This window comes from Helianthus annuus, chromosome 13, assembly GCF_002127325.2.
Source record: "Helianthus annuus cultivar XRQ/B chromosome 13, HanXRQr2.0-SUNRISE, whole genome shotgun sequence".
NCBI lineage: Eukaryota > Viridiplantae > Streptophyta > Magnoliopsida > Asterales > Asteraceae > Helianthus > Helianthus annuus.
The window spans coordinates 155,256,968-155,282,288 of record NC_035445.2 but is presented as its reverse complement, the minus strand read 5'-3'; the positions used below and the strand labels follow the sequence as shown (position 1 = coordinate 155,282,288).

The 25,321-nt window shown below is 41.4% G+C and overlaps 1 protein-coding gene across 1 annotated transcript; it reads left to right on the top strand.

The window, feature by feature from the left end:
- The first annotated feature begins 20,120 nt into the window (after positions 1-20,120).
- On the top strand, positions 20,121-24,724 carry LOC110902000. Its single transcript, XM_035981666.1, has 4 exons — positions 20,121-20,914; positions 21,832-22,888; positions 22,971-23,411; positions 23,494-24,724. Exons 1-4 carry the CDS (start codon positions 20,315-20,317, stop codon positions 24,657-24,659), a joined length of 3,264 nt encoding a protein of 1,087 aa, XP_035837559.1. The 5' UTR covers positions 20,121-20,314; the 3' UTR covers positions 24,660-24,724.
- The last annotated feature ends 597 nt before the right edge of the window (positions 24,725-25,321 follow it).

Here is a 25,321-nt window from a genome sequence, read left to right as displayed (position 1 = left end):
CAAAATTAGGATATGGATGTGTGTTGATGCAACACAAAAAGGTAATTGCGTATGCCTCTAGGCAATTGAAAAAGCACGAAGAAAATTTCACGACTCATGACCTAGAATTAGGAGCCATAATTTTTGCTCTTAAGATTTGGAGACATTATCTGTATGGAAGTAAGTTTACTATCTATACGGATCATAAGAGTTTAAGGTATATATTTGGGCAAAAAGAGTTAAACATGAGGCAAAGAAGGTGGATGGAAATCCTAAGTGATTACGACTGTGATATTCAGTATCACGAAGGAAAGGCAAACGTAGTCGCAGACGCCTTAAGTGGTAAATATCATGAAAAGCAAAAACGAGTCCGTGCTCTTAGGATAAATCTAGAATTAGATTTAATGGAACAAATCAAGGAAGTTCAAGAAACGGCAATCAAGGACGATGCCGAAGGAATGAAAGGTTACCTAAAGGAACTAGAACAAGGAAAAGATGGAATTTGGAGATTCCACAAGAAACGAATTTGGGTACCTAAGCAAGGAGAATTAAGAAATAAAATTTTAGAAGAATCACATAAATCTAGGTATACTGTACATCCAGGAAACAATAAGATGTACCAAGATTTAAGAAATAATTTCTGGTGGATATGAATGAAAAATGATATAGCCGAATACGTATCTAAGTGTCTAACATGTTCACAAGTTAAAGCCGAACATCAGAAACCTTCAGGACTACTACAACAGTTAGAAATGCCTGTATGGAAATGGGAACTCATAACAATGGATTTTGTTACTAAGTTACCAAAAACCAGAAAAGGTAATGATGCTATTTGGGTAATTGTGGACCGATTAACCAAATCACTCATTTTCTACCAATAAAGGAAACCTTTAGCATGGAAAGGTTAGCTAAGTTGTATGTAGATGAAGTAGTATCCTTACATGGAGTCCCACTCTCCATTGTATCGGATAGAGATAGTCGTTTTACTTCCCGTTTCTGGACAAGTTTCCAAGAAGCAATGGGAACTCGACTTAATTTAAGTACCGCATATCATCCTCAAACGGACGGACAAAGTGAAAGGACGATACAAACCGTGGAAGACATGCTCCGAGCATGTGTAATTGACTTTGGTGGTAATTGGGATAGCCATTTACCATTAATTGAATTCTCCTATAACAATAGTTATCATTCGAGCATCGAAGCTGCTCCATTCGAAGCACTGTATGGACGCAAGTGCAGAACTCCCGTATGTTGGGCAGAAATAGGAGAAAGTCAATTATCAGGTCCAGAGATTGTGCAAGAGACTACAGGTAAGATAACTCAAATCAAGGAAAGACTGAAGACTGCTAGAGATCGTCAGAAGAGCTATGCAGACAATCGCCGCAAGCCGTTAGAATTCCAAGTCGGAGACAAAGTACTATTAAAAGTATCTCCTTGGAAAGGAGTAGTACGATTCGGTAAGAAAGGAAAACTGAGTCCCAGATATATTGGACCATTCCCAGTGATCCAACGAATAGGACCAGTAGCTTATCGTTTACAACTACCAGAAGAATTAGCTGGAGTACATGATGTGTTTCATGTATCCAATCTCAAGAAATGTTTATCAGATGAATCCCTGGTAGTACCTCTTCAAGATATAGAGGTAAATGAAAAGCTGAAATTCGTAGAGAAACCTTTACAAATAGAAGACCGGAAAATCAAGTTTCTCAAACACAAACGACTAGTGCTAGTAAAAGTCAAATGGGAATCCAAGAGAGGACCAGAATATACTTGGGAACTGGAATCAGAGATGAAGCGAAAGTACCCTCAAATCAATAGCCCCAAAATTTTCTTAAGGTGGGGAGGATGTAACAACTGCCACTAAAATCAATAGTTAGGGCAATAATTAGTCAATAAGAGAACCCTAATTGGGACACCCAAGTAATTCTGCACTAGCCCCAAAATTTTCAGAACAATCAGAATTAGGATCAGGGCCCCTAAAACTCGAGGGGGGTAAACCCTAGTTGAATAGTTATCTAACTATTACGTTGCTTAAAGCTGATTGGCCAATTTTGTTGATTCATGCAAGCTACTCCCGTGCATGGCAAGTCTAGGACCTATAGGTATCCCTTACGGACCGTAAGGGATCAGGCTTACGGTCCGTAAGCAAGGCCAAATTTTGGCTATAAATAGCCGACCTTGGGACTTGAACAGGGGACTTAGAACGACGTAAGTAGCCTCTGTGTACGTCGAGTTAGAACTGTTATACTACAATTAAACACACACGATCACGAGGTGCTACCGCAATCAGGGTAATAACTCGATCGCTATTACGATTCAACGTCCGATCGATTATAACTATCCAACGATTGTCCGAGTGCTGCTCAAATTGAGCTTGTACTTTGTTATTCATTGTGATTTCAACTTGAATGTTTGAGTGTTGTTTGAATTCGGACTATGCTCTGTCATTCGTTGTGAATCCATTGAATTGTTAAGTATCGCATTTGATAATAGTTGTGAGGGTTTAATCTCGTGAATTGACGTAACTGCTGAATTAGTTACTAATCCCGTTTGTGTGTGCATTATTATTTAAATTAGGTTAAAAGGCTAATCAGTAAAGCTTATACTCTGCTCGTAAATCTGCCATGTGAGTCATTCCACTTTTATAAACTCTTTTCTCACAGTTTGTGAGTCATTTTATCAACTGTTTTACAAAACTCCAAGTTATTTTCAAAGTTATAGTTACAGGGATTAAGTCTATGTAATCACCAAATTACAGCCGGTATGTGGGGTTTTGAATACATTACTTATTTCCCGTCACACTTGGACAAACGGGTGGCCAAGGGGTGATCTGACCACAGTCACAGACACCATTGGACAAATGGGCTAGCCAATGGATGGTCGAGTGACAAATACTGTGGGTAGTTGGTTTGATATCAGAAACATTGTAATTCCCCTTAATACTGTAGATTATAACAAATGTGTCGTTTTCAGTAAACTGAATGATTCACTCAGTATTTCCCCGCTGACAAAACCTTTTTCAAACATGTTTCAGGTGATATGGTATGAGCAAAGAAAAGTGCCGTGGAGCACTCCCAGCTTAGAAAAGTGGCTCAATGTAAATAAATAAATGAACATGTTTTGAAAATAAAGATTTCCCTGAGAAATCACATTATTGTAAATTTCGGGAATTTATCCCTAAGTTATGAAACGGGCAGTTTAAATTGTTAAAAGATCCTGTTTTAAAAAGACTTCCGCTGTCGCTTAAATTAAATACCATGGGATTCCTGTCCCGCGGCTCCTGAAACGGGTCAAACCGGGTCGGGGGACGTGACAATATGTTATGCATTTTCTAAATTATTTTAATGGATGAACATCTTACGTTTTTATCATATAGCATTGTTGTGATTGTTGCTATGATATTAAGAAGTCACACCAAATAAACCACGCTTCCGCAAAAGCCAAGGTGTGACAGCGCGGGCCAAGACGGTTGCTCACCAGTGTTCGTCTATGTGAATGAGTGTGATGGTTATCATAATGCCTTTTTGTGTCAGGGCAAGTATCGCACGTGGTGCTGACGTTTTGTGGTGGACCTCCCCTTGGTGAGGGTGACCGGTAAAGTCGGTTTCTATCTGTTCATTCTAACAGTACGTACGAGGGTGTGTGCTCCCGTTGGGTAGAGCTGTAATCTAGCGGCCTAGGTGTTGAGGTCACCGTAGGAGTTTGTTGCGTTTGAGCTTGTTTGGAGATGGAGGTTGTTGGCGCACATCTGTGCATAAATGGCTTTAAGTATTGCTTGGCTTTTAATGAACCACAAGGTAGGAGATTCCCCCTCTGGTAATAAAGATGAAAATTGCGTCGATGGTCCAGTACCATGGCTTGTTGGGGTCACGTTCTTGTTGGTACGAGTACCACAGATGTGCATGCCCAACTTAAGTGTATTCTCCTTCGGTATGCTCGTCATCGGGTGGTTTTGGACGTGTGCGTTGTCCGCTACCATCCTGACTGAGAGGTTAAACCGAAATGAAGGAAAGCGCCTGTTTGATCTGCCATGATATCGAAAAATCCCGAAAAAAAGATCAAAGTTGTAGTAAAATCGGTGGGCGCCAATGAAGATACACCAACTTAATCCAAAGGTTAACTTGTGGGATTAGTCTTGTTCAAATAAGGTTAATCTTCTTTCTTTCTCGCCTAATAATTCCTTTATGCTACAAAACAATACAACACCATGAAGCTCGTCACAAGGAGGAGAATTAGGGAGTTCTCCTTGTACCCACCCTTCGGGTGAGAATAAGAGTGCAAGAGAGTGATCCGTAAACCTGTAGGTGAAGTCCTCTATTTATAGCCTGAAGAGGGTAACAAAGGAGATATGGGCTGATGGGCCTTGGGCTCGACGTCGACATTAACGAATATTCCATTTGTCCCCTTGGACACAACCGTTAGTGTCTGCAGGCCAATGGGGAGATGGCACATGTTGATTGGATCCACGTGGCCTGGTAGTTGTCCTTGTTGTCGGTTCTGTCATCAGCGGTTAATGGAGATCATGGAGAAGTGGTTGGCGCACGGTGATTGGTGACACCTCACTGTCCTTTTGTACTACTTATCTCTTGCACGATTGTTCATCGTGAGGCTCTACACAGCCTGGCGTGCACTGCTTGCGTCGTAGAAACTTGAGCAAAAGTTCTTGAAGGTGACTAAGTTTGAAGTTCAAATATTCAGTTCACTTGTTTTGGGTATGGCCTCATGCGCGCGACTTAGGCTTGTTTGTACGCATGTCGGCTCAGGGTTTGGGACCATACTCGTTAACACATGATCTAGCAACAGGCCTTAGAACACTACTTTTGGATGCACCTTTGTTTTTGTTGAACATAATTCAAATAAATTGATGTAATGGTGACTAGATTACTTCTGTGTGTGAATGAAATTTGAATGATTATTTTAAGTTTCTGGTAAACAGTGGATAGGTTATCCGAAAGGTCACACCCCGTTTCTACCCTTCCAATACGATGTAGGGTGTGATAATTCTATTAACTGATTGTCTAGGTTCTGCATGTTGATGTGACTATTATGCTCAAAAACATGAAAATTCTGCATGTAAAGATGTATTGTTTGACGCATTTACCAACAATTTGGGGGAATAAAGTTTCATAAATGTCACACCCCCAAAATCCACCCGCGGATAACACCCGCTTCGAGGGCGTGACTGACCAGGATCCAGCCACCAATTATACTAAGCATTGGTTAATATCGAAGTAATACTTACTAATCATGAGATTAGCAATATCAAGTTCAGAGTTTAAAGTTTTAAAGTTCAGATTAAAAAGTAGCGGAAGCATAAGTAAACAGTTTTAAACAAAGTTCGAAAGGTAGACATGATAAATGCCCAACAGACGGGCCGACGACCACTACACATCCCAAGCAGCTGCTCCAGTCACTGGCCACCTGCAAAGCATGCAGTAAGGGGGTCAACAATAATGCTGAGTGAGTTCACTAGTTGTCCAGTTTTAATTACCAAAACTCGTTTCACCAGTTAATTTATCCGTTTATACATGCCATGGGGAGCTACCCCAAAAGTTAGCGACTAAACTGTTTTCCAATACCGAACACTAGGTAACCGAATGCGTTTCCGCAGGATGCCCCGATGTCAATGTTCTATCATCATTGACGGATGCCTGAGTACATTAGTTCACGACCGATCCCATACCATGGCACGGTGTGAGGCTGGTAAGACCTAAATAGCGCTATCAACTAATAACCCGTTCGCCTGGCACCGGCGACTAATCGGTATTATGTAGTAGGGACTTGAGTGATAGAGTTGCGTTTAGTGCCGTTAGTTGCAATCCGTATAAACAGTAATTAACTAAAAAGGTTTCCCAATACAAGGGAAGATAAAGTAAGTTTGTTTCCCAATAACTAGGGAAGGAATGTAGACGGTATCCTCTTTACAAGGGGATAGGGTTATTTTAGTCTCGTGTCCCAAACCACCGGGACGCATGCTTTTAAGTTGTGAACTCACCTTGGGTTGCTCGGTATGATACGTTACTTGGTTAAGTATGTTGGTCACCACGTCCTAACATGGTTACCAAATATGGGTCAAGTCGGGTACAAGTAAACACGTATAGCATGCACGTATACAAACAGTTACAGGCAGAAATACAAACAGTAACATATACACATGCAGTAGCAGATCAAAGTGAAGTCCAGTCAACAGTAGGCCCAACAGTTGAAGCTCAAAACAACAAGACAAACGGTCAAGGCCCAATAACATAAAACAGCCCAGTCGAAACTAAGGTGGTTGCGACTCGCAACCGAGGTTGCGACTCGCAACTGCGGTCTCGGTCCGTCATGCTTTGGTTACGACTCGTAACCGGAGATTGCGACTTAGCAGGTTCGGTTGCGACTCGCAACCAGGTTTGATGCGTGCTGATTGCGACTCGCAACTGGGAGGTTTCGACTGGTCACGCGTGTTTTCGAGTAGCAACCAAAGGTTGCGACTCGCAACTGTGATAACGTGCATGGCAAACTTCTAGAACCTGCAGACTTGTACTATCCAATGAAATTGCATTTTCATGTAAAAGTTGTACCATTTCCACTAAAACATGTTTGTTTGTCTGATCATTAGCCAAAACAGATCAAATATACACATTTCAAAATATTTCAAAGGCATCCAAATTGTTCTTCATGTTCATCATCATTTTACATAACATTCAAGCAATAAACTGAAAATCATTCAAACAAAGACATATTACTAAAACCGTGCACTTAAAACCTCATAATCAAGCCCTTGATATGATCATTCGAGCAATTTGCACATATCCGAAACATACATTTATAATGGCCACAAACCATCTAAACTTCCTAACAAATCGAGATACACACAAACATCTTTTTAATCATCAACATTAACAAGCACAAACCAATAAGGATCATATAAAAGCTCAAACACTAACCGGTTACCCATTTAACACATTTTGATCCACACAAACATGTCAAACAAACATCATCCATACACAAGAATCATAGTAACACATAACATATATTTGCCCTAGTGACCTTATGAACATCTAGAAAGAGCTAAAACCACTAACCGGTTATAGATTCAAGATGTGCGGGTATGATGGATCGATGGATGAGCTTCCGGTTGGCGGTTCCGAGCTAAAGCCGAGTATGTTCTTGATGTTGGTTGAACCCGAGAAGAAGGAGAAGGATGAGAAGAGTGGTCTTGGTTGCTAGAACTTTAGGGTTTTAGGGTTTAGTGAAGAAGATGAGAGGAGAGTGTGAGAAGAGAGTGTGTAAAATGATTAAGGGAGGTGGGGTTGGGTTTATATAGTGCACCGAGTTGGGCTAGGGGTTTCCGGGTTGGGTTTCTCGGCTACACGGCCTTAACCGGCCCAAGTGCTTCACTGTTCACTCGAGACCGTGGTCTCGAGTCGGGTCTCGGGTTTGGTTCACATATATATAACACTTATATATATATACATACACATAAGTAAATCGGCACATAACACATAATAACAAATAGTTTTTCATATATTTTTACTGTTAGTCGATTACGTACACGTTCGTTACATCGAAAGGTTATCCGGAAAGATCCGAGGTGTCACATTATCCCCAAGTTTTAGGAACTTTCGTCCCGAAAGTTAAGGCAGCCACTGTCGAGCTAGTGTAAGTGAAAGCGTTTCAACGGGGTGTCACATCATCCCCCCGTTAGTTTGGAATTTCGTCCCGAAATTCGTTCGTAGCTTCAGTGCTGGGGTTTTCGTTAGGGAACAACTGGGGATACTTGTGCTTCATCTGGTCTTCCCGCTCCCAGGTATACTCTGGGCCACGTCGCGAGTTCCAACGAACTCGTACAAGAGGTATCTGGCTACGTTTGAGGATTTTGATCTCTCGATCAGTGATCTCAATCGGTTCCTCAGTAAAGTGTAGCTGTTCGTCAATCGTCAGTTCCTTAAAAGGAATCACAAGTGTTTCATCCGACAAACACTTCTTCAGGTTGGATATGTGAAAAACGTTATGTACCGCACTCAGTTCTTCAGGCAGGTTCAATCTATAAGCAACCTTACCGATCTTCTCGGTAATTTCGAATGGTCCGATATATCGCGGATTAAGCTTGCCCCGTTTACCAAAGCGAACCACACCCTTCCAGGGTGAGACTTTAAGTAGAACCCGGTCACCGACCTGGAATTCCAATGGTTTCCTACGCTTATCAGCGTAGCTCTTCTGACGGTCACGAGCTGCCGCCATGCGTTGTCTGATCTGGGCAATCTTTTCCGTTGTATCTACCACCATCTCTGGGCCCGTGATTTGACTATCACCGATTTCCGCCCAGCAGAGAGGTGACCGGCATTTACGACCGTACAATGCCTCAAAAGGTGCTGCCTGAATACTAGTGTGGTAGCTGTTGTTGTATGAGAACTCTACTAACGGTAGATGCTTCTCCCAATTCTTGCCAAAGTCGATCACACACGCTCTAAGCATGTCTTCTAGAGTTTGGATGGTACGTTCAGACTGTCCATCCGTTTGCGGGTGATAAGCAGTGCTCATATCCAAACGTGAGCCAAAGCATTTGTGCATAGCTTGCCACAGTTCCGAAGTAAATCGAGCGTCTCGGTCGGAAATAATTGAGGTTGGCACTCCGTGCCTCGAAACTACTTCCTTTAAGTAAATATCTGCCAAGGTAGAAAACTTGTCTGTTTCCTTAATAGCCAGGAAGTGCGCGGACTTGGTCAATCGATCTACGATTACCCAAATAGCATCATTTCCGCGTTGAGATCTAGGTAGCCCTGTAACAAAATCCATGGAAATTTGCTCCCATTTCCATTTCGGGATTTCTGGTTGTTGGAGTAGACCTGCTGGCTTCTGGTATTCTGTCTTGACTCTCGCGCAAGTCAAACATTTGCTAACGTATGTTGCTATGTGGGCCTTCATACCAGGCCACCAGTAGGTAGTCTTTAAATCATGGTACATCTTGTCCGAACCAGGATGTACTGAGTAGCGGGACTTGTGGGCTTCGTCCATCACGAGTTCGCGTAAATCTCCAAAGAGTGGAACCCAGATACGCCCTGTCACATAGTAAGCACCATCTTCTTTCTGTTCCATTTGCTGTCTCGATCCACGCAGAGACTCAGCCCTGATGTTTTCCGGCTTCAATGCTTCAACTTGAGCATTTCGAATCTGGGTAGGGAGGTTAGACTGGATGGTAAGTTGCAGTGCTCGCACGCGCTTTGGTACGGTGTCCTTTCGACTGAGGGCGTCTGCCACGACATTGGCCTTGCCCGGATGGTATTTGATGGCGCATTCGTAGTCGTTCAAGAGTTCGACCCATCGACGCTGTCTCATGTTCAATTCCTTTTGCCTAAAGATATGCTCGAGACTTCTGTGATCGGTGTAAATGGTGCACTTGGTACCGTACAGGTAATGTCTCCATATCTTAAGAGCAAAAACCACTGCTCCTAGTTCCAAGTCGTGCGTCGTGTAGTTCTTTTCATGCGTCTTGAGTTGTCGTGAGGCGTAGGCAATAACTTTCTCGCGTTGCATTAACACGCAACCGAGTCCATGAATAGACGCATCGCAGTAAACCACAAAGTCGTCAGTGCCGTCAGGCAACGTGAGAATAGGAGCGCTACAGAGGTTATCCTTAAGCCTCTGAAAAGCAGATTCCTGCGCTGCATTCCACTTGTAGGCGACGCCTTTCTGAGTGAGTGTTGTGAGAGGTTGTGCAATCTTTGAGAATCCCTGAATGAATCTGCGGTAGTAGCCCGCCAAACCCAAGAATTGGCGTACTTCAGTGGGAGTCTTAGGCGTAGGCCAGTTCTTTATCGATTCGATCTTAGCTGGGTCGACATGAATTCCGTTCTTATTAACTACATGGCCGAGGAAATGGACTTCTCGAAGCCAGAAGTCACATTTAGAGAATTTGGCGTACAGTTGCTCGTTGCGAAGAAGTTCGAGGATAAGGCGTAGGTGCTGTTCATGCTCTTCTTGACCTTTCGAATAAATCAAGATGTCGTCGATAAACACAATCACGAATTTGTCGAGGTAAGGCTTACATACGCGGTTCATAAGATCCATGAACACTGCAGGCGCGTTGGTCATTCCAAAAGGCATGACGAGAAATTCATAGTGACCATAACGGGTCCTGAACGCAGTCTTAGAGATGTCTTCGTCACGTACCCTCAACTGATGGTAGCCTGATCGCAGGTCAATCTTTGAATAGTAGCTCGATCCTTGCAACTGATCGAATAGGTCGTCGATGCGCGGGAGAGGGTAACGATTCTTGATGGTAACCTTGTTCAACTCACGATAGTCGATGCACATTCGGAATGTGCCGTCCTTCTTCTTGACAAAGAGCACTGGGGCTCCCCAGGGTGATGAACTAGGACGGATAAATCCTTTATCCAATAGTTCTTGTAGTTGCGTAGAGAGTTCCTTCAGTTCTGCAGGGGCTAGACGGTACGGTGCACGAGCTATGGGTGCTGCTCCAGGAGCTAGCTCGATTTGGAATTCGACCTGACGGTGGGGTGGGAGTCCAGGTAGTTCCTCAGGAAATACCTCGGGATAGTCGCGTACTACAGGAAAATCTTCAATCCTCTTTTCCTTATCGTGGGCGTGGGTGACAAGTGCTAAGATAGCGGTGTGCCCTTTCTGCAAACACTTCTGGGCTTTTAGAAGCGAGATAATGCCTGTGACTTCTCCACCTTTGTTGCCTTTGACGATGAGGGGTTGACCAGAACGACGAGGTATACGAACTGCTTTCTCTTGACAGAGGATCTCAGCGCGATGTTTGGATAACCAATCCATACCAATGACGACGTCGAAGCTTCCAAGTTTGACAGGGAAGAGATCGATACTAAACGTATGGCCAGACAATTCTAGGGTGCAGTCGTGGATCACGTGCGTGGCCTCGATGTTCTTACCATTAGCTATCTCGACGGTGTGCTTAGAACTTAATAATGCAGGCGAGTGCTTAAGTTTCTTACTAATGCGAAGGGATACATAACTGGCATCGGCACCGGAATCAAATAACACAGAAACATAACGATCATCAAGTAGGAACTTACCCGCCACGACGTTGGGATCGTTCCTCGCTTCTCCAGCTCCAATCACGAAAGCTCTGCCCCTTGCATTTCCAGCATTGTTATTCTGCTCATTGTTCCCAGCTCCCTGGTTGTTGTTGCGATTCTGATTCAGTTCAGGGCAATCCTTTCGCATGTGCCCTGTTGCCCCGCATTTAAAACAAGCTCGGTTGTTTCCCTGCTGCTGTTGCTGTTGGGGTTGTTGCTGATTCTGCCTTGCTGGGAACTGACTTCTGCAATCCTTGGCTTCGTGCCCCATCTTGTGGCATCGCTGACACTGACCCTTGTTACATGCCCCATTGTGGTGCCTGTTACACTTGTTGCACTTAGGGTAGTTTCCCCGGTAGCCACCCTGTTGCTGAGCGCCTTTGTTGTTGTCAGTTTTCCTTTGCTGAGCTGGGGCTTGAGTAGGGTTAGCATCCTTGCCCTGATTTCCATCCCACTTTCGTTTTCCATCACTAGAACTTCCTTCCGCAGCACTGATCCTTTTGGGCAACCTGCCCTCTTCCACAGCCTGATCCGTGAGTTTGTGAGCAAGTCGAACGATCGGCTGAATGGTAGTGTGGTTGGCTGAAGTTACATGGCTTCGGATTTCTGGGGCCAGACCCTTGATGTACAGTTCGATCCTTCGGTACATGGGTCGAGACATGTTTGGACAAAGAGCAGCATAGTCGTTGGACAGCTTGGTGTAGGTCTCAATCTCTGACCCAACCATCTTGAGTTCATAGTACTCATTCTCCAGCTTGTGGATGTCATCCCTGTGACAGTACTCTTCCTTGATCATATCCTTGAAATCTTCCCATGCAGTAGCGTTTGCAGTCTCCAAACCAAGCATTTGAATTTGCGCTTTCCACCATGAAAGTGCGCTTCCCTCTAGAGTACCAGTAGCAAACTTCACCCAGTTAGCAGTTGGGCATTCACAGACAGCAAAAACAGCTTCGACCTTCTCAATCCAGTGCAGAAGGCCTATGGCACCCTCCGTGCCATTGAAAGGAAGAGGCTTGCAATCCATAAAGGTCTTGAAGGTACAAACACGTGGTTGCACAGGTGCAGGCTGACCTGTTGTGAGGAGTGAAGCGAAATAGGTTTAGAGGCGAAAAGACGATGCGGCGGTAGGATCTAAACATCCTAAGACAACGAGTTTACCTATAGGGTGAGCTGCGAAAGCTGCAGCCACAGTGTTGAGCAGGCTAGTGAACTGAGCCGGGGTCATGTTGACGTTTCCTCGTCCGCGTCCACTCATTGTCTTCATAACCAGAAAACATAGTATGAGTGCGTGATAGCGAGAATAAGATAGAAGAGAGAAGATGTATCTATCTAATCAGGCAACTAGTACGTATAGCAAGCAGAAAGCATAAGACAAGTAAGCAAGTAACTATGGGTCCGAGCTATGAGGTCAGATAAGTCGAGCCTTGTACTTGGAGTGTAGGGTCGTCACGAGTCACGGGTTATAGTCTGGTTTTTCTCAAAAAGATTTTTCCCCTTTTTAAAACCAAGTTCACTATAACCAATGGCTCTGATACCAATCTGTCACACCCCCAAAATCCACCCGCGGATAACACCCGCTTCGAGGGCGTGACTGACCAGGATCCAGCCACCAATTATACTAAGCATTGGTTAATATCGAAGTAATACTTACTAATCATGAGATTAGCAATATCAAGTTCAGAGTTTAAAGTTTTAAAGTTCAGATTAAAAAGTAGCGGAAGCATAAGTAAACAGTTTTAAACAAAGTTCGAAAGGTAGACATGATAAATGCCCAACAGACGGGCCGACGACCACTACACATCCCAAGCAGCTGCTCCAGTCACTGGCCACCTGCAAAGCATGCAGTAAGGGGGTCAACAATAATGCTGAGTGAGTTCACTAGTTGTCCAGTTTTAATTACCAAAACTCGTTTCACCAGTTAATTTATCCGTTTATACATGCCATGGGGAGCTACCCCAAAAGTTAGCGACTAAACTGTTTTCCAATACCGAACACTAGGTAACCGAATGCGTTTCCGCAGGATGCCCCGATGTCAATGTTCTATCATCATTGACGGATGCCTGAGTACATTAGTTCACGACCGATCCCATACCATGGCACGGTGTGAGGCTGGTAAGACCTAAATAGCGCTATCAACTAATAACCCGTTCGCCTGGCACCGGCGACTAATCGGTATTATGTAGTAGGGACTTGAGTGATAGAGTTGCGTTTAGTGCCGTTAGTTGCAATCCGTATAAACAGTAATTAACTAAAAAGGTTTCCCAATACAAGGGAAGATAAAGTAAGTTTGTTTCCCAATAACTAGGGAAGGAATGTAGACGGTATCCTCTTTACAAGGGGATAGGGTTATTTTAGTCTCGTGTCCCAAACCACCGGGACGCATGCTTTTAAGTTGTGAACTCACCTTGGGTTGCTCGGTATGATACGTTACTTGGTTAAGTATGTTGGTCACCACGTCCTAACATGGTTACCAAATATGGGTCAAGTCGGGTACAAGTAAACACGTATAGCATGCACGTATACAAACAGTTACAGGCAGAAATACAAACAGTAACATATACACATGCAGTAGCAGATCAAAGTGAAGTCCAGTCAACAGTAGGCCCAACAGTTGAAGCTCAAAACAACAAGACAAACGGTCAAGGCCCAATAACATAAAACAGCCCAGTCGAAACTAAGGTGGTTGCGACTCGCAACCGAGGTTGCGACTCGCAACTGCGGTCTCGGTCCGTCATGCTTTGGTTACGACTCGTAACCGGAGATTGCGACTTAGCAGGTTCGGTTGCGACTCGCAACCAGGTTTGATGCGTGCTGATTGCGACTCGCAACTGGGAGGTTTCGACTGGTCACGCGTGTTTTCGAGTAGCAACCAAAGGTTGCGACTCGCAACTGTGATAGCGTGCATGGCAAACTTCTAGAACCTGCAGACTTGTACTATCCAATGAAATTGCATTTTCATGTAAAAGTTGTACCATTTCCACTAAAACATGTTTGTTTGTCTGATCATTAGCCAAAACAGATCAAATATACACATTTCAAAATATTTCAAAGGCATCCAAATTGTTCTTCATGTTCATCATCATTTTACATAACATTCAAGCAATAAACTGAAAATCATTCAAACAAAGACATATTACTAAAACCGTGCACTTAAAACCTCATAATCAAGCCCTTGATATGATCATTCGAGCAATTTGCACATATCCGAAACATACATTTATAATGGCCACAAACCATCTAAACTTCCTAACAAATCGAGATACACACAAACATCTTTTTAATCATCAACATTAACAAGCACAAACCAATAAGGATCATATAAAAGCTCAAACACTAACCGGTTACCCATTTAACACATTTTGATCCACACAAACATGTCAAACAAACATCATCCATACACAAGAATCATAGTAACACATAACATATATTTGCCCTAGTGACCTTATGAACATCTAGAAAGAGCTAAAACCACTAACCGGTTATAGATTCAAGATGTGCGGGTATGATGGATCGATGGATGAGCTTCCGGTTGGCGGTTCCGAGCTAAAGCCGAGTATGTTCTTGATGTTGGTTGAACCCGAGAAGAAGGAGAAGGATGAGAAGAGTGGTCTTGGTTGCTAGAACTTTAGGGTTTTAGGGTTTAGTGAAGAAGATGAGAGGAGAGTGTGAGAAGAGAGTGTGTAAAATGATTAAGGGAGGTGGGGTTGGGTTTATATAGTGCACCGAGTTGGGCTAGGGGTTTCCGGGTTGGGTTTCTCGGCTACACGGCCTTAACCGGCCCAAGTGCTTCACTGTTCACTCGAGACCGTGGTCTCGAGTCGGGTCTCGGGTTTGGTTCACATATATATAACACTTATATATATATACATACACATAAGTAAATCGGCACATAACACATAATAACAAATAGTTTTTCATATATTTTTACTGTTAGTCGATTACGTACACGTTCGTTACATCGAAAGGTTATCCGGAAAGATCCGAGGTGTCACAATAAATGGTATAATTCTTGGAAATTCCGGGTGATACTACAATTTAGGATGGTACTGGCAACACTAGTATGATTTTTTTATAGAATATCAAAGGTTCAGTTTGCTCATCAAATTGAAGTTCTAGTCTTTGTGAAGACGATTTTGCATGAGATATCAGGATTAAGTTTGTTCATTGAAATACTCTTCTCGTTTTTTTGGGAGCTTTTAACGACGATCATTGGCAAGATCGTGATAGGGGTTGATTGTGACGACTCTCATGGAAATAGGGCCGTTCAAATCGCTCGCCGTTCATCGCTCGCTTGACGTTCATTCGGAAATTGCTCGGAAAATGCTTGTTCGATTTGACGCTCGGTTGTAAACGAGTTGCTCTGCTCGGTTCGATTTGTAAACGATCCAAGCATGATCAAAGGTCTGCTTGGCTCGGTTCGGCTCGAATTATTATTTTTAATTAGTATACATATACATATACATATACATATACATATACATATACATATACATATACATATACATATACATATACATATACATATACATATACATATACATATACATATACATATACATACACAAACATGTATATATACATATATATACGCAAATATAAATTATACATATACACACACACCTATATATACACACATTACACATACATATATACTTACATACAAATTAAATTTATAATTTTATATATACCACTCTATTAGATTTTGGTCTATTATATACAAATTTACAACTATATCCACACGTACTAGCCCAACCACGCCAAAAAAATGTAATATGAAATCTAATAGTTAAACCCTAAATCGATAAACGACAGTTTGCTCATCGCCTCAATTTTTCATGTCGTTACCCTAAGTCGATCATCTGATGCTCTTAACGTCATTGTTCGTGCATTATGATCATCGTCTTATCGGCCATAACATTTTTATTCATAAGAAAATATTATTCAATGAAATGTGCTTGTTTTTAAAGACATAAAAACTTGAGACCTAACATTGTCACTATCTCTCTCAGCAAATTTAAATTGGGCGACACAGTTGCCCAAATCGCTCGAACTTCGCTCGACGCTCGCTCGGAATATTTTTTGCACAAAGAATGCTCGCTCGATTTGAGGTTCGGTTTTAAATGAATCGTTCCGCTCGGTTCGGTTTGTAAACGAGCCAAGCACGAGCAAAGGTCCGCTCGGTTTGGCACGGCTCATGACCAGTCATGGAAAGGACTTCCTAACTGATATTCAACATATCATTAAATCTTTGAACTAATCTTTAGGGAATAATAATGTTAGAAGATCATTGTGCATTACGGATTGTTCTTCATGGAGAGGATGCTGGGTTAATCAGGTTCGTTTACGGGTCATAGGTCGACACGTTATCGGTCACGTTTCAAATGGTCAACATGGGTATTTATGTCATGGTTTATTCTAATAGTTTATTAGGTAGAATTGGTATATACCTTTGACCGTATCTTCAGGAAGTTTACGTAAGGATATGCATGGTGCACATGGTGGAAGAGTGGGTCTCATTGTACCTGTATTCTAGGAAGACTTATCTATTTCTGTTGTGTTTGTTAGTGTAGTAGGCTATATATGTGGACATTTGTTTATTGAATAATGACCTCTCCTTTCAATTCGAATATAACAGTTATTCTATTTCTTTTCACCTCCTGTTATCATCTTTACATATACACATCTACGTAATTTGTGTGTGTATTTTGGGGCCTGGACTAACATTTGATATCAGAGCCTAGGGCTCGTATCGGGGAAGCCTCCGCCACTGGCGGGTGTGTCGATTGGTAGAGGGCAGGTGTGAAAGAAGGTCCGGAGTTGCAAACAGAAGGTGAAGAAGGGTCAGGACAGCAGGGTTCTGTTTCTGGTCTGTTTAGCAGCCGTAATCGGAGGCGTTATGGTGTTTCGGTTGGCCGTTGTTGTAGTTGACGTACCGGTTAAGATGATGGGGGTGACCGGTGATAAACACTTGTTTTCTGGAGCTGCTAGTGGTGATTAAAGTAGGAAGTTAAAGGGTTGCTCAGTTATTAGTTGTGGGTTTGAACAACTGGTATATATCCGGTGACAACAACAGGTGTCGCAGGTGCCTTGATCGGGTTGTTCGTGTTAAGAGGAGTCCGACGTGGTGCGTGAAAGGCGAGCAGAAAGTATCCGTCAAAGCAGGTGGCTTTGGATTCGTCTCGTTTGGCATTTGAAAGAAAACGGAAGAAGTGAGTGACTTGTTTTCTTTGTCGGTGGAGAGCCTCTTGAACAAGGGTGATCGGAGAAAGATAAAGAAAGGAAAAAAACACGGTGTAACATATGGTGTTGGAGTTCAGATCGGGTGGCTTTGGATATGACCGGGGTGAGGTCGTTGATCCGTGAAAAGTCATGATGTTAGTGAGCGTTTCCAACGTGATGCCATGTGAGATGTTACAAGTGTGGTGGTTTTAATTCGGGCTGAACCGGGAGACTTTGGACGTGATCCAAGTGAATATTGGGTGTCCGGTAGAAGTCAAGATGGTTCGGGAAAAACGATGATTCGGGTGTCGTAAACGAGTGGCGTAAACAACCGATTAAGGGGGTGAATGTTGGGTTAATCAGGTTCGTTTACAGGTCATGGGTCGACACGTTATCGGTCACGTTTCAAATGGTCAACATGGGTATTTATGCCATGGTTTATTCTAATAGTTTATTAGGTAGAATTGGTATATACCTTTGACCGTATCTTCAGGAAGTTTACATGAGGATATGCATGGTGGAAGGGTGGGTCTCATTGTACCTGTTTTCTAGGAAGACTTGTTTATTTCGGTTGTGTTTGTTAGTGTAGTTGGCTATATATATGTAGACATTTGTTTATTGAGTAATGACCCCTCCTTTCAATTCGAACATAACACTTTTTTCTATTTCTTTTCACCTCCTGTTATCATCTGTTCATATACACATCTACGTAATTTGTGTGTATTTTGGAGCCTGAACCAACAGAGGAGTATAGAATTGATCTTAGACCATAAGATTTATTCCAATAAAACTAACCTTCGGGGATAATGATGTGATAGGAGATCCCATTGCATTACCCGAGGAGTGTGTCTTTACTGTGGAGATTTGAAAGACCGAACCTTTATCATTTGCCAACCAATAGAAATGATTGATCTGACATAAAGCTAGCTTAGGTAGAGGTGATGGTAGTCAATTAAGTTTGAGTTTCTGTCTGATATGGATATGCGTATTTTGACGAGGGAGGTCTAGTACATCGTCTAGTTGATTGGATTGCATCATCAAAATTCATGTCAAAGTTTATGCATACCCGAAAGCTTCAGCTACGGGGGGATGTTAAAAACAAATCGGTGACTAAAGATTGCATGTTATTCAGCAACGACAACTTGTCGTTGTTTAAATAGGCTATATTAGTCATGTGTTGTACATGTATTTGTGTTTAGAGATTATACTAATGAACGGTTGCCATTCGCTAGAGATGTCTAGTGAATAAGGTCCCTGCGCAAGATGAAGTCAGCGAATGAACTCCTATTCGCTAGGGGATGTTAGCGAATGGGAGTTGGCTTATGTATTGAGTAAATTCAGTTGTGCTTGTAACAAGTTTGAGAGGGAGATCACACTTGATATTCCAGATCCTTCACGATGTAAACTATTTCGGTAATCAAATCCGAGTCGATTGTTTAACCGTTTTCCATTTCCCTATTTGATTGTAGTGTTTATCTCATACTTCGTTAGTATCAGATTCAATCACTGAAAGCTATCTTTTATATCCTAGACGTGAATTTACTAAAAGTAATATTTGTTTATATAAAAATTAAGGGGGGCGCCCGCCTACCCATGGCAACACTTGGGTACACCCCTATTGACCCACACCAGCAACACTAGGGCTGTACACGAGCCGAGTCAAGCCGAGCTAGACCGAGCTCGAGCTCGGCTTGAACTCGATTCGAGCTGGCTTAGCTCGAGCACGAATTTCAAATCGTGCTGAGATTTGAGGCTCAAGCTCGACTCGATTAGAATTCGAGCTAGCTCGGCTCGGCTCGATCTAGCTCGAACTAACAAAAAACCACAAAATTTACTACTTAAAAATGAATTTCTTCATAGACTAAGGGCCATATTTGCCATTTAATTTAACTATATAGCTAAATATAAAGTATAAATAGTTAATTTACTTTGTACATTGTCTTTACCTTCTTTTATAGGGGAAATACTACCTTCGTTTTTGTTTTCTAAGCGATGTGGGACAAAAAAAAATGAAGGATATAAACCTTTTCGAGCCAGTTCACGAGCTCACCAGCCGTGCCAGACCAAGCTCAAGCTCAAGCAACGCTCGTGTACAAACCGAGCCAAGCCGAGCTGGCTCGTTAACAACCGAGCCAATTTCGAGCCGAGCTTTCTTCGAGCTTTTTTCGAGCGAGCTGTGAGCCACGAGTTTTTGAACACCCATTCCCTTAACTCAAAGTGCAGAGCTATGAATAGAAAAATATCAAAGTTTACCGGTATTAAACAACCTTTTGTCAATTTACCGGTATTTAAACAACCTTTTGTCAGTCGGCTTTTGTCAGTCAGCCAAGTGGTACAAGTGACGCGGATGTTGTCAAATGCATTGTGAAGCACTGTAAGAACCGCAATGCCCCATCATGATAAACAAAGTAGACAAACATGAAATATCTTCTTTAAAAGTTGTAAAGAAAACAAAGTAGATATCTAGTGTGTAAGTTCGACTAAATTAACTTAATCAACATTCATTTTCAACTTAATTTACTAGTAGTTTTTAATGGTACATAACTACTAAGTTGATATACATATTGACGTAATACACACACACAAAAAAAAAAAAAAAAAAAAAAAGAAACCTATACTCCACAACTAATAAATCTGAAGGCTCTCACTATCTGCACACCAAGTCAGGCTATCTGCACAATTAGGGTTTGCATACGCTACGTATTGGTCAATACGCAGCGTATAGGGTTACCTGAATACGCTGCGTATTGGTCAATACGCAGCGTATATAAGTGGTAGGTGGACGACCAGACAGTCAAACCTAGTACCATGTCAAATCAGTCTTACATAGGGTGCGTATTGATCAATACGCATCGTATTGATAGACTGATTTGACCTGATACGATGTTGTCCAGGGCACGTGAATAAAGTAATACGGTGAGTAGGGATCAATACGCTGCGTATTGACATGCCAGATGAAAGTCTATTTATCCCTCCATTCATATCTGTTACCCATCACCCGACATATACTTTGCTTTCCTTTTCATCTTCTTCTTCAGTAAATTGTTAGTTTTTGGTTCAACCTTGTTAAAATGTCATCATTTTGGAAGGATAATTATTTCGGTAATCGTTATTCTAACGACACATGGGGATCAAATGCTGCCAATGAGGAGGAGGAGGTTGTGTCTGGAGTCCCTGTTAATCAAGAAACACAGTTGCCAGACTTGAACAAGACTCCCACTCCACCTGTTGATGAACCAAATTACCCGGCGCATCAAGTGTGTCCAGATTACGGATACGGGTATGAATCTCCGTACGTGCAACAAAGTGGATACGGTGTTGAGAATGCACCTGTTGATGAACCATATTACCCGTCGCAGCAATCGTATCCGGGTTATGGGGTATACGGGGATGAAGGTGGATACGGAAGTTACAGTGGATACGGTGGTGATGGTGGATACGGGGGTGAAGGTGGTTATAGTGGATATGGGGGCTACGGTGGATACGATAGATATGGGGGTGACGGTGGTTACAGTGGATACGGGGGTGAAGGTGGTTACAGTGTATACGATAGATCTAGGGATGAAGTTGGATACGGTGGATACGAAGAACATGGTGGATATGGTTATGAGTCCCGTAACACATCACTTTATGAACCATCTACCCCGGGCAATCCATTTCAAGTAAATGAGGTATCACATTAAAATAATTATTGTTATTATTATTATAATTATAATTGTTATTATTATTATTATTATTATTATTATTATTATTATTATTGTTAAAAATAATATAATTATAATAATTATTGTTATTGTTATTATTGTTAAATACTTTAATTATAATTATAATTGTAATTATTATTATTATTATTATTATTATTATTGTTATTATTATTATTATTATTATTGTTGTTGTTGTTAAAAATATTATAATTATAATTATTATTATTATTAAAAATTGTATTCTTTTTATAATAATAATCTAGTTAGTCTAATTAACAAAATGGTTAGTTTAAACCTAACTTAGTTAGTTAAATCATAGTTATATCCTAACTAGGTTAGCATTTAATACAAGGGACCACTAACTGAGTTAGAGAACTTAGTTAGTCCAGTTAAGTGCCAAAAACAATATAAAGTCCCTGAAGTTTCAAATTTTACGAAAATAGTCCCTGAAGTTTCAAAAAATTGATAAAACAGTCCCTAAAGTTTTGAAAATTGACAAAAATGGTCCCTGAAGTTTCGAAAATTGACAAAAATGGTCCCTGAACTTTCGAAAATTGACAAAAATGGTCCCTGAACTTTCGAAAATTGCAAAAATGGTCCCTGAACTTTTGAAAATTGACAAAAATGGTCCCTGAACTTTCGATGAAATCTTTATATGAAAGTTAACCTTGTTAAATCATTCTGTTAAAATAGTTTCAATAATAACCATATTAGTACCTGAAGTATGAGTTTCGATTATATTATTATTATTATTATTATTATTATTATTATTATTATTATTATTATTATTATTATTATTATTGTTATTATTATTATTAATGTCTTTTTGACACAAATGGTCCCTGAAGTTTCGATTATATTATTATTAACGTAACTTTTTTTAGCGTTTCATGTCTCTAACTGATTTGAAGAATTGGGTACAAGAAACGGGAAAGGATAATGGTTACGTAATTGTTACCCGCCGATCAAAAAATATTGGCGGTACTACTGGGATGGTATGGCTTGTGTGCGACCGTAGTGGTGAACACCGTAGTAAAGCAACAGTTAGGAAAGCTGGTAGCAAAAAAATCGGCTGCCCATTTTCATTACTCGCCATCCGGGACGTGATGAACGACACGTGGGAGTTAAAAGTGGACTGTGCGAACCATAACCACGAACCTACGACGAGTCTGTTGGGCCACGCTTTTGTGCGAAGATTTACTAAAGCCGAATACAAGCTAGTGGAGCAGCTAACTGCTCAAAACATGGAGCCACGTATCATATTTCAAACCCTAAGAAAGCAGTTCCCCGACAGCCTGCACGTTCAGAAAGACGTGCAAAATGCGGTACAAAAAATTAGAGCGACAATAATGGACGGAAAGAATCCTATTCAGGCACTGGAAAGCCTGCTGCATGACCGCCGATTCATTTACGACACCCGACAAGATCCCAAAACAGATGTCGTAACAGAGATTTTCTTTGTTCATCCTTATTCAATCACTATGTGGCGTGCATTCCCGCACGTGATGTTGATCGACGCGACCTACAAAACAAACCTCTACAACATGCCATTTGTCCAGGTTGTGGGTATGACGTCGACTGGGAAGTCTTTTTGTATCGCACATGCCGTTATTTGTAAAGAACGAAGGGGTAACTACGTGTGGGTGCTTGAGCGGATCAAGTCAATATTGCATGAATGTATGATGCCGCGTGTGATAGTCACGGATAGGGAGCTTGCCCTAATAAACGCGTGTTCTAAAGTATTCCCGAACGCAAAAAGGCTTCTATGCCACTTTCACATCCAACAAAATATAGCTAGAAAGTGCAAGTCAGGGTTCGATAAAGAAGATTGGGGGAAATTTATGTCGTACTGGCGGACATTGTGCGAATCTTCATCAGAGGCCATGTACAAGTACAACTTGGAGAAAATGTATAACCGACTCGTGGTTGCCAACCGAGAAAGTAAGTGTTCCTTCAATACGCAGCACACCCAATCTATTATATTTCACACACGCTTTTACATTTCATTATTTTATTTTTACAGGTGTCTATGATTACGTCTACGAAAACTGGCTCAAAGACTATAAAGAAATGTTCGTTTATGCGTGGACCGATAAGTGTCGCAACTTTGGTCAGCGCACCACCAACAGAGTTGAGAGCCAGCACGCAAATTTAAAAAGATACATTACGCGCGGGAGTTCATTGGAGCGAATAGCAAGATGCATCATTGATATAGTTGAAACTCAGTACGATGAAATACAAAAAAGTTTCACTGAGAGCATCGAAAAAACGATGAACCACCACAGACACCGAATGTTGGACAACCTACGTGGAAAGGTTTCCCATGAAGCACTTGATTTGCTGGAAAAAGAGCTACTGAGGAAGATGGATGTGTTGCGGAAACTTAACGCATCATGTGGTTGCCATATGTGGCTTAGCAAAGGCTTGCCGTGTGCTTGTAGGCTGGAAAACTACACACGTACAGGTAAAAAATATTAAAACCACAAACCTTTTGTTATTTTGTACGATTTAGCTGTTTCTCACACCGTATTAACTTAACTGTGCAGGGCGTATAATACAACTCGACGAGATAGATGTATTCTGGCGTAAGCTTGACTTGCTCCCTTGTAAACTGGTAGACGAGGAGGTCGATATTGTAGCAGAGCTCAATAATGTGCGGCAACATTTAGAGGCGCAGTCCCCCGTTCAGCAAAAGAGTATGCTTTCAAAGATAAAAGCGGTTTTCACCCCGAAATCGTCAACCAAGAAACCACCGATCGTCCAGCAAAACACTCGCGGTCGGCCTACATCAAAGAAAGTACAAGAAAGGCTAGATGAAGCTGCGAGGTTAGACCAAGCTGCGAGATACAGCTCCTGTGGCGAGGACAGCAACGTAATTACCGCTTCCCCCAAGCATAGGTACGATTTACCCCGACACAGCTCATACGTACCGTCAGAGGGCTCTCGTGGAACTGGTTCGTTTGTGAAGTCTGAAAAACCTAAAATGCAACCAAACAGTTCAACAAGTTCTAAAAAGAAGGAGACGAGGGATGATAAGGTTTTTCCATTAATAAAGGGGGACGAGCACTTGTTATGCATTAAGAGGTTTAAGAATCAAATTCCATCAGAGTTTCGCTCTTACATATCGCGTATACAAGATGTGACCCCAGACGGTCATTGTGGGTACAGGTCTGTGGCTGTCGGGTTAGGTTTTACGGAACACGCATGGCCCAATATTCGAAGAGATTTACTACTGGAGATTGACCATAACAAACCGCGTTGGAAGCATGTATTCGAAACATATAACGAAGGAGACTTTAAACGAATACGTAAGAGCATCGAATGGCATTCAGTGAAAGGGTGCGATCAAAGTCACTGGATGGAAATGCCCCAGGTAGGGCTTCTCATAGCGCAAAGGTATAATATTGTCCTCCACGTGCTAAGCATTGAATGGAGCTCTACCATCTTCCCATTAACGGATGCCCCACTAGATCCACGACCTCAAGCGATAACGCTTATACATGTTCACGGGGGACACTTCATACATGCTAAGTTGGAAGGAGACTACCCCATGCCTTTAGTGAACCCGATGTGGTCGGCACATCGATCAATAGCTGCGAAACGGTGGGAAGAAATGTATACACCGCGGTTAGAGCACTACTACGAGTTAATGCATCCTAAATCAGACCGAGACAAAGACAGAGAACCGAGTTTAAATGTTATCGAAGATTAAGCGGAAACTTGTATTTTTGTAAATTGTAGAAATTTTTTAATTTATAAAGTTTTTATCATTTTTAATTTTTATAATTCAAATAATATCATTTTTAATTCATTTATAATTTATAATTTATAATTTATAATTTATAATTTATAATTTATAATTTATAATTTATAATTTATAATTTATAATTTATAATTTATAATTTATAATTTATAATTTATAATTTATAATTTATAATTTATAATTTATAATTTATAATTTATAATTCAAATTTTTATAAACATAATTTTTGGATTATTTTTAGTTTCTCTAAATACAAACCAAGAAAAAAAAAAAAAAAGGTCTTCTAAGGTGCGTAGGGATCCCTACGCATCGTATGTTATCCAAATGACAATAAAGCCCCTCTTTTGGCTTCCTTTAGCCTCAGAACAAGGGTAAAAAGGTAAAATGAGGCTAAACAAGGCAGCGTATTGATCAATACGCATCGTAGGTTAAAGGCGGACAATTTTCCCCCCAAATTGAAGTTTGAAAATATAAATATGTTAAATTACGATTTTGCCCTTCTTTTAGGGCTATACGAGGCTAAATATAAGGGCAAAAAGGTCATTTTCGGACCTTTATATACGCTTCGTATGGGTCTCTACGATGCGTATATAATTTTCATCATGATGACC

What these genes read in the sequence shown, in the direction of transcription:
- LOC110902000 (XM_035981666.1), top strand. Translation starts at nt 20,315, where the DNA reads ATGTCATCATTTTGGAAGGATAATTATTTCGGTAATCGTTATTCTAAC. An exon ending in ATCCATTTCAAGTAAATGAG is followed by an intron (nt 20,915 to 21,831) that starts GTATCACATTAA and finishes AACTTTTTTTAG; the next exon opens with CGTTTCATGTCTCTAACTGA. An exon ending in GGAAAACTACACACGTACAG is followed by an intron (nt 23,412 to 23,493) that starts GTAAAAAATATT and finishes TTAACTGTGCAG; the next exon opens with GGCGTATAATACAACTCGAC.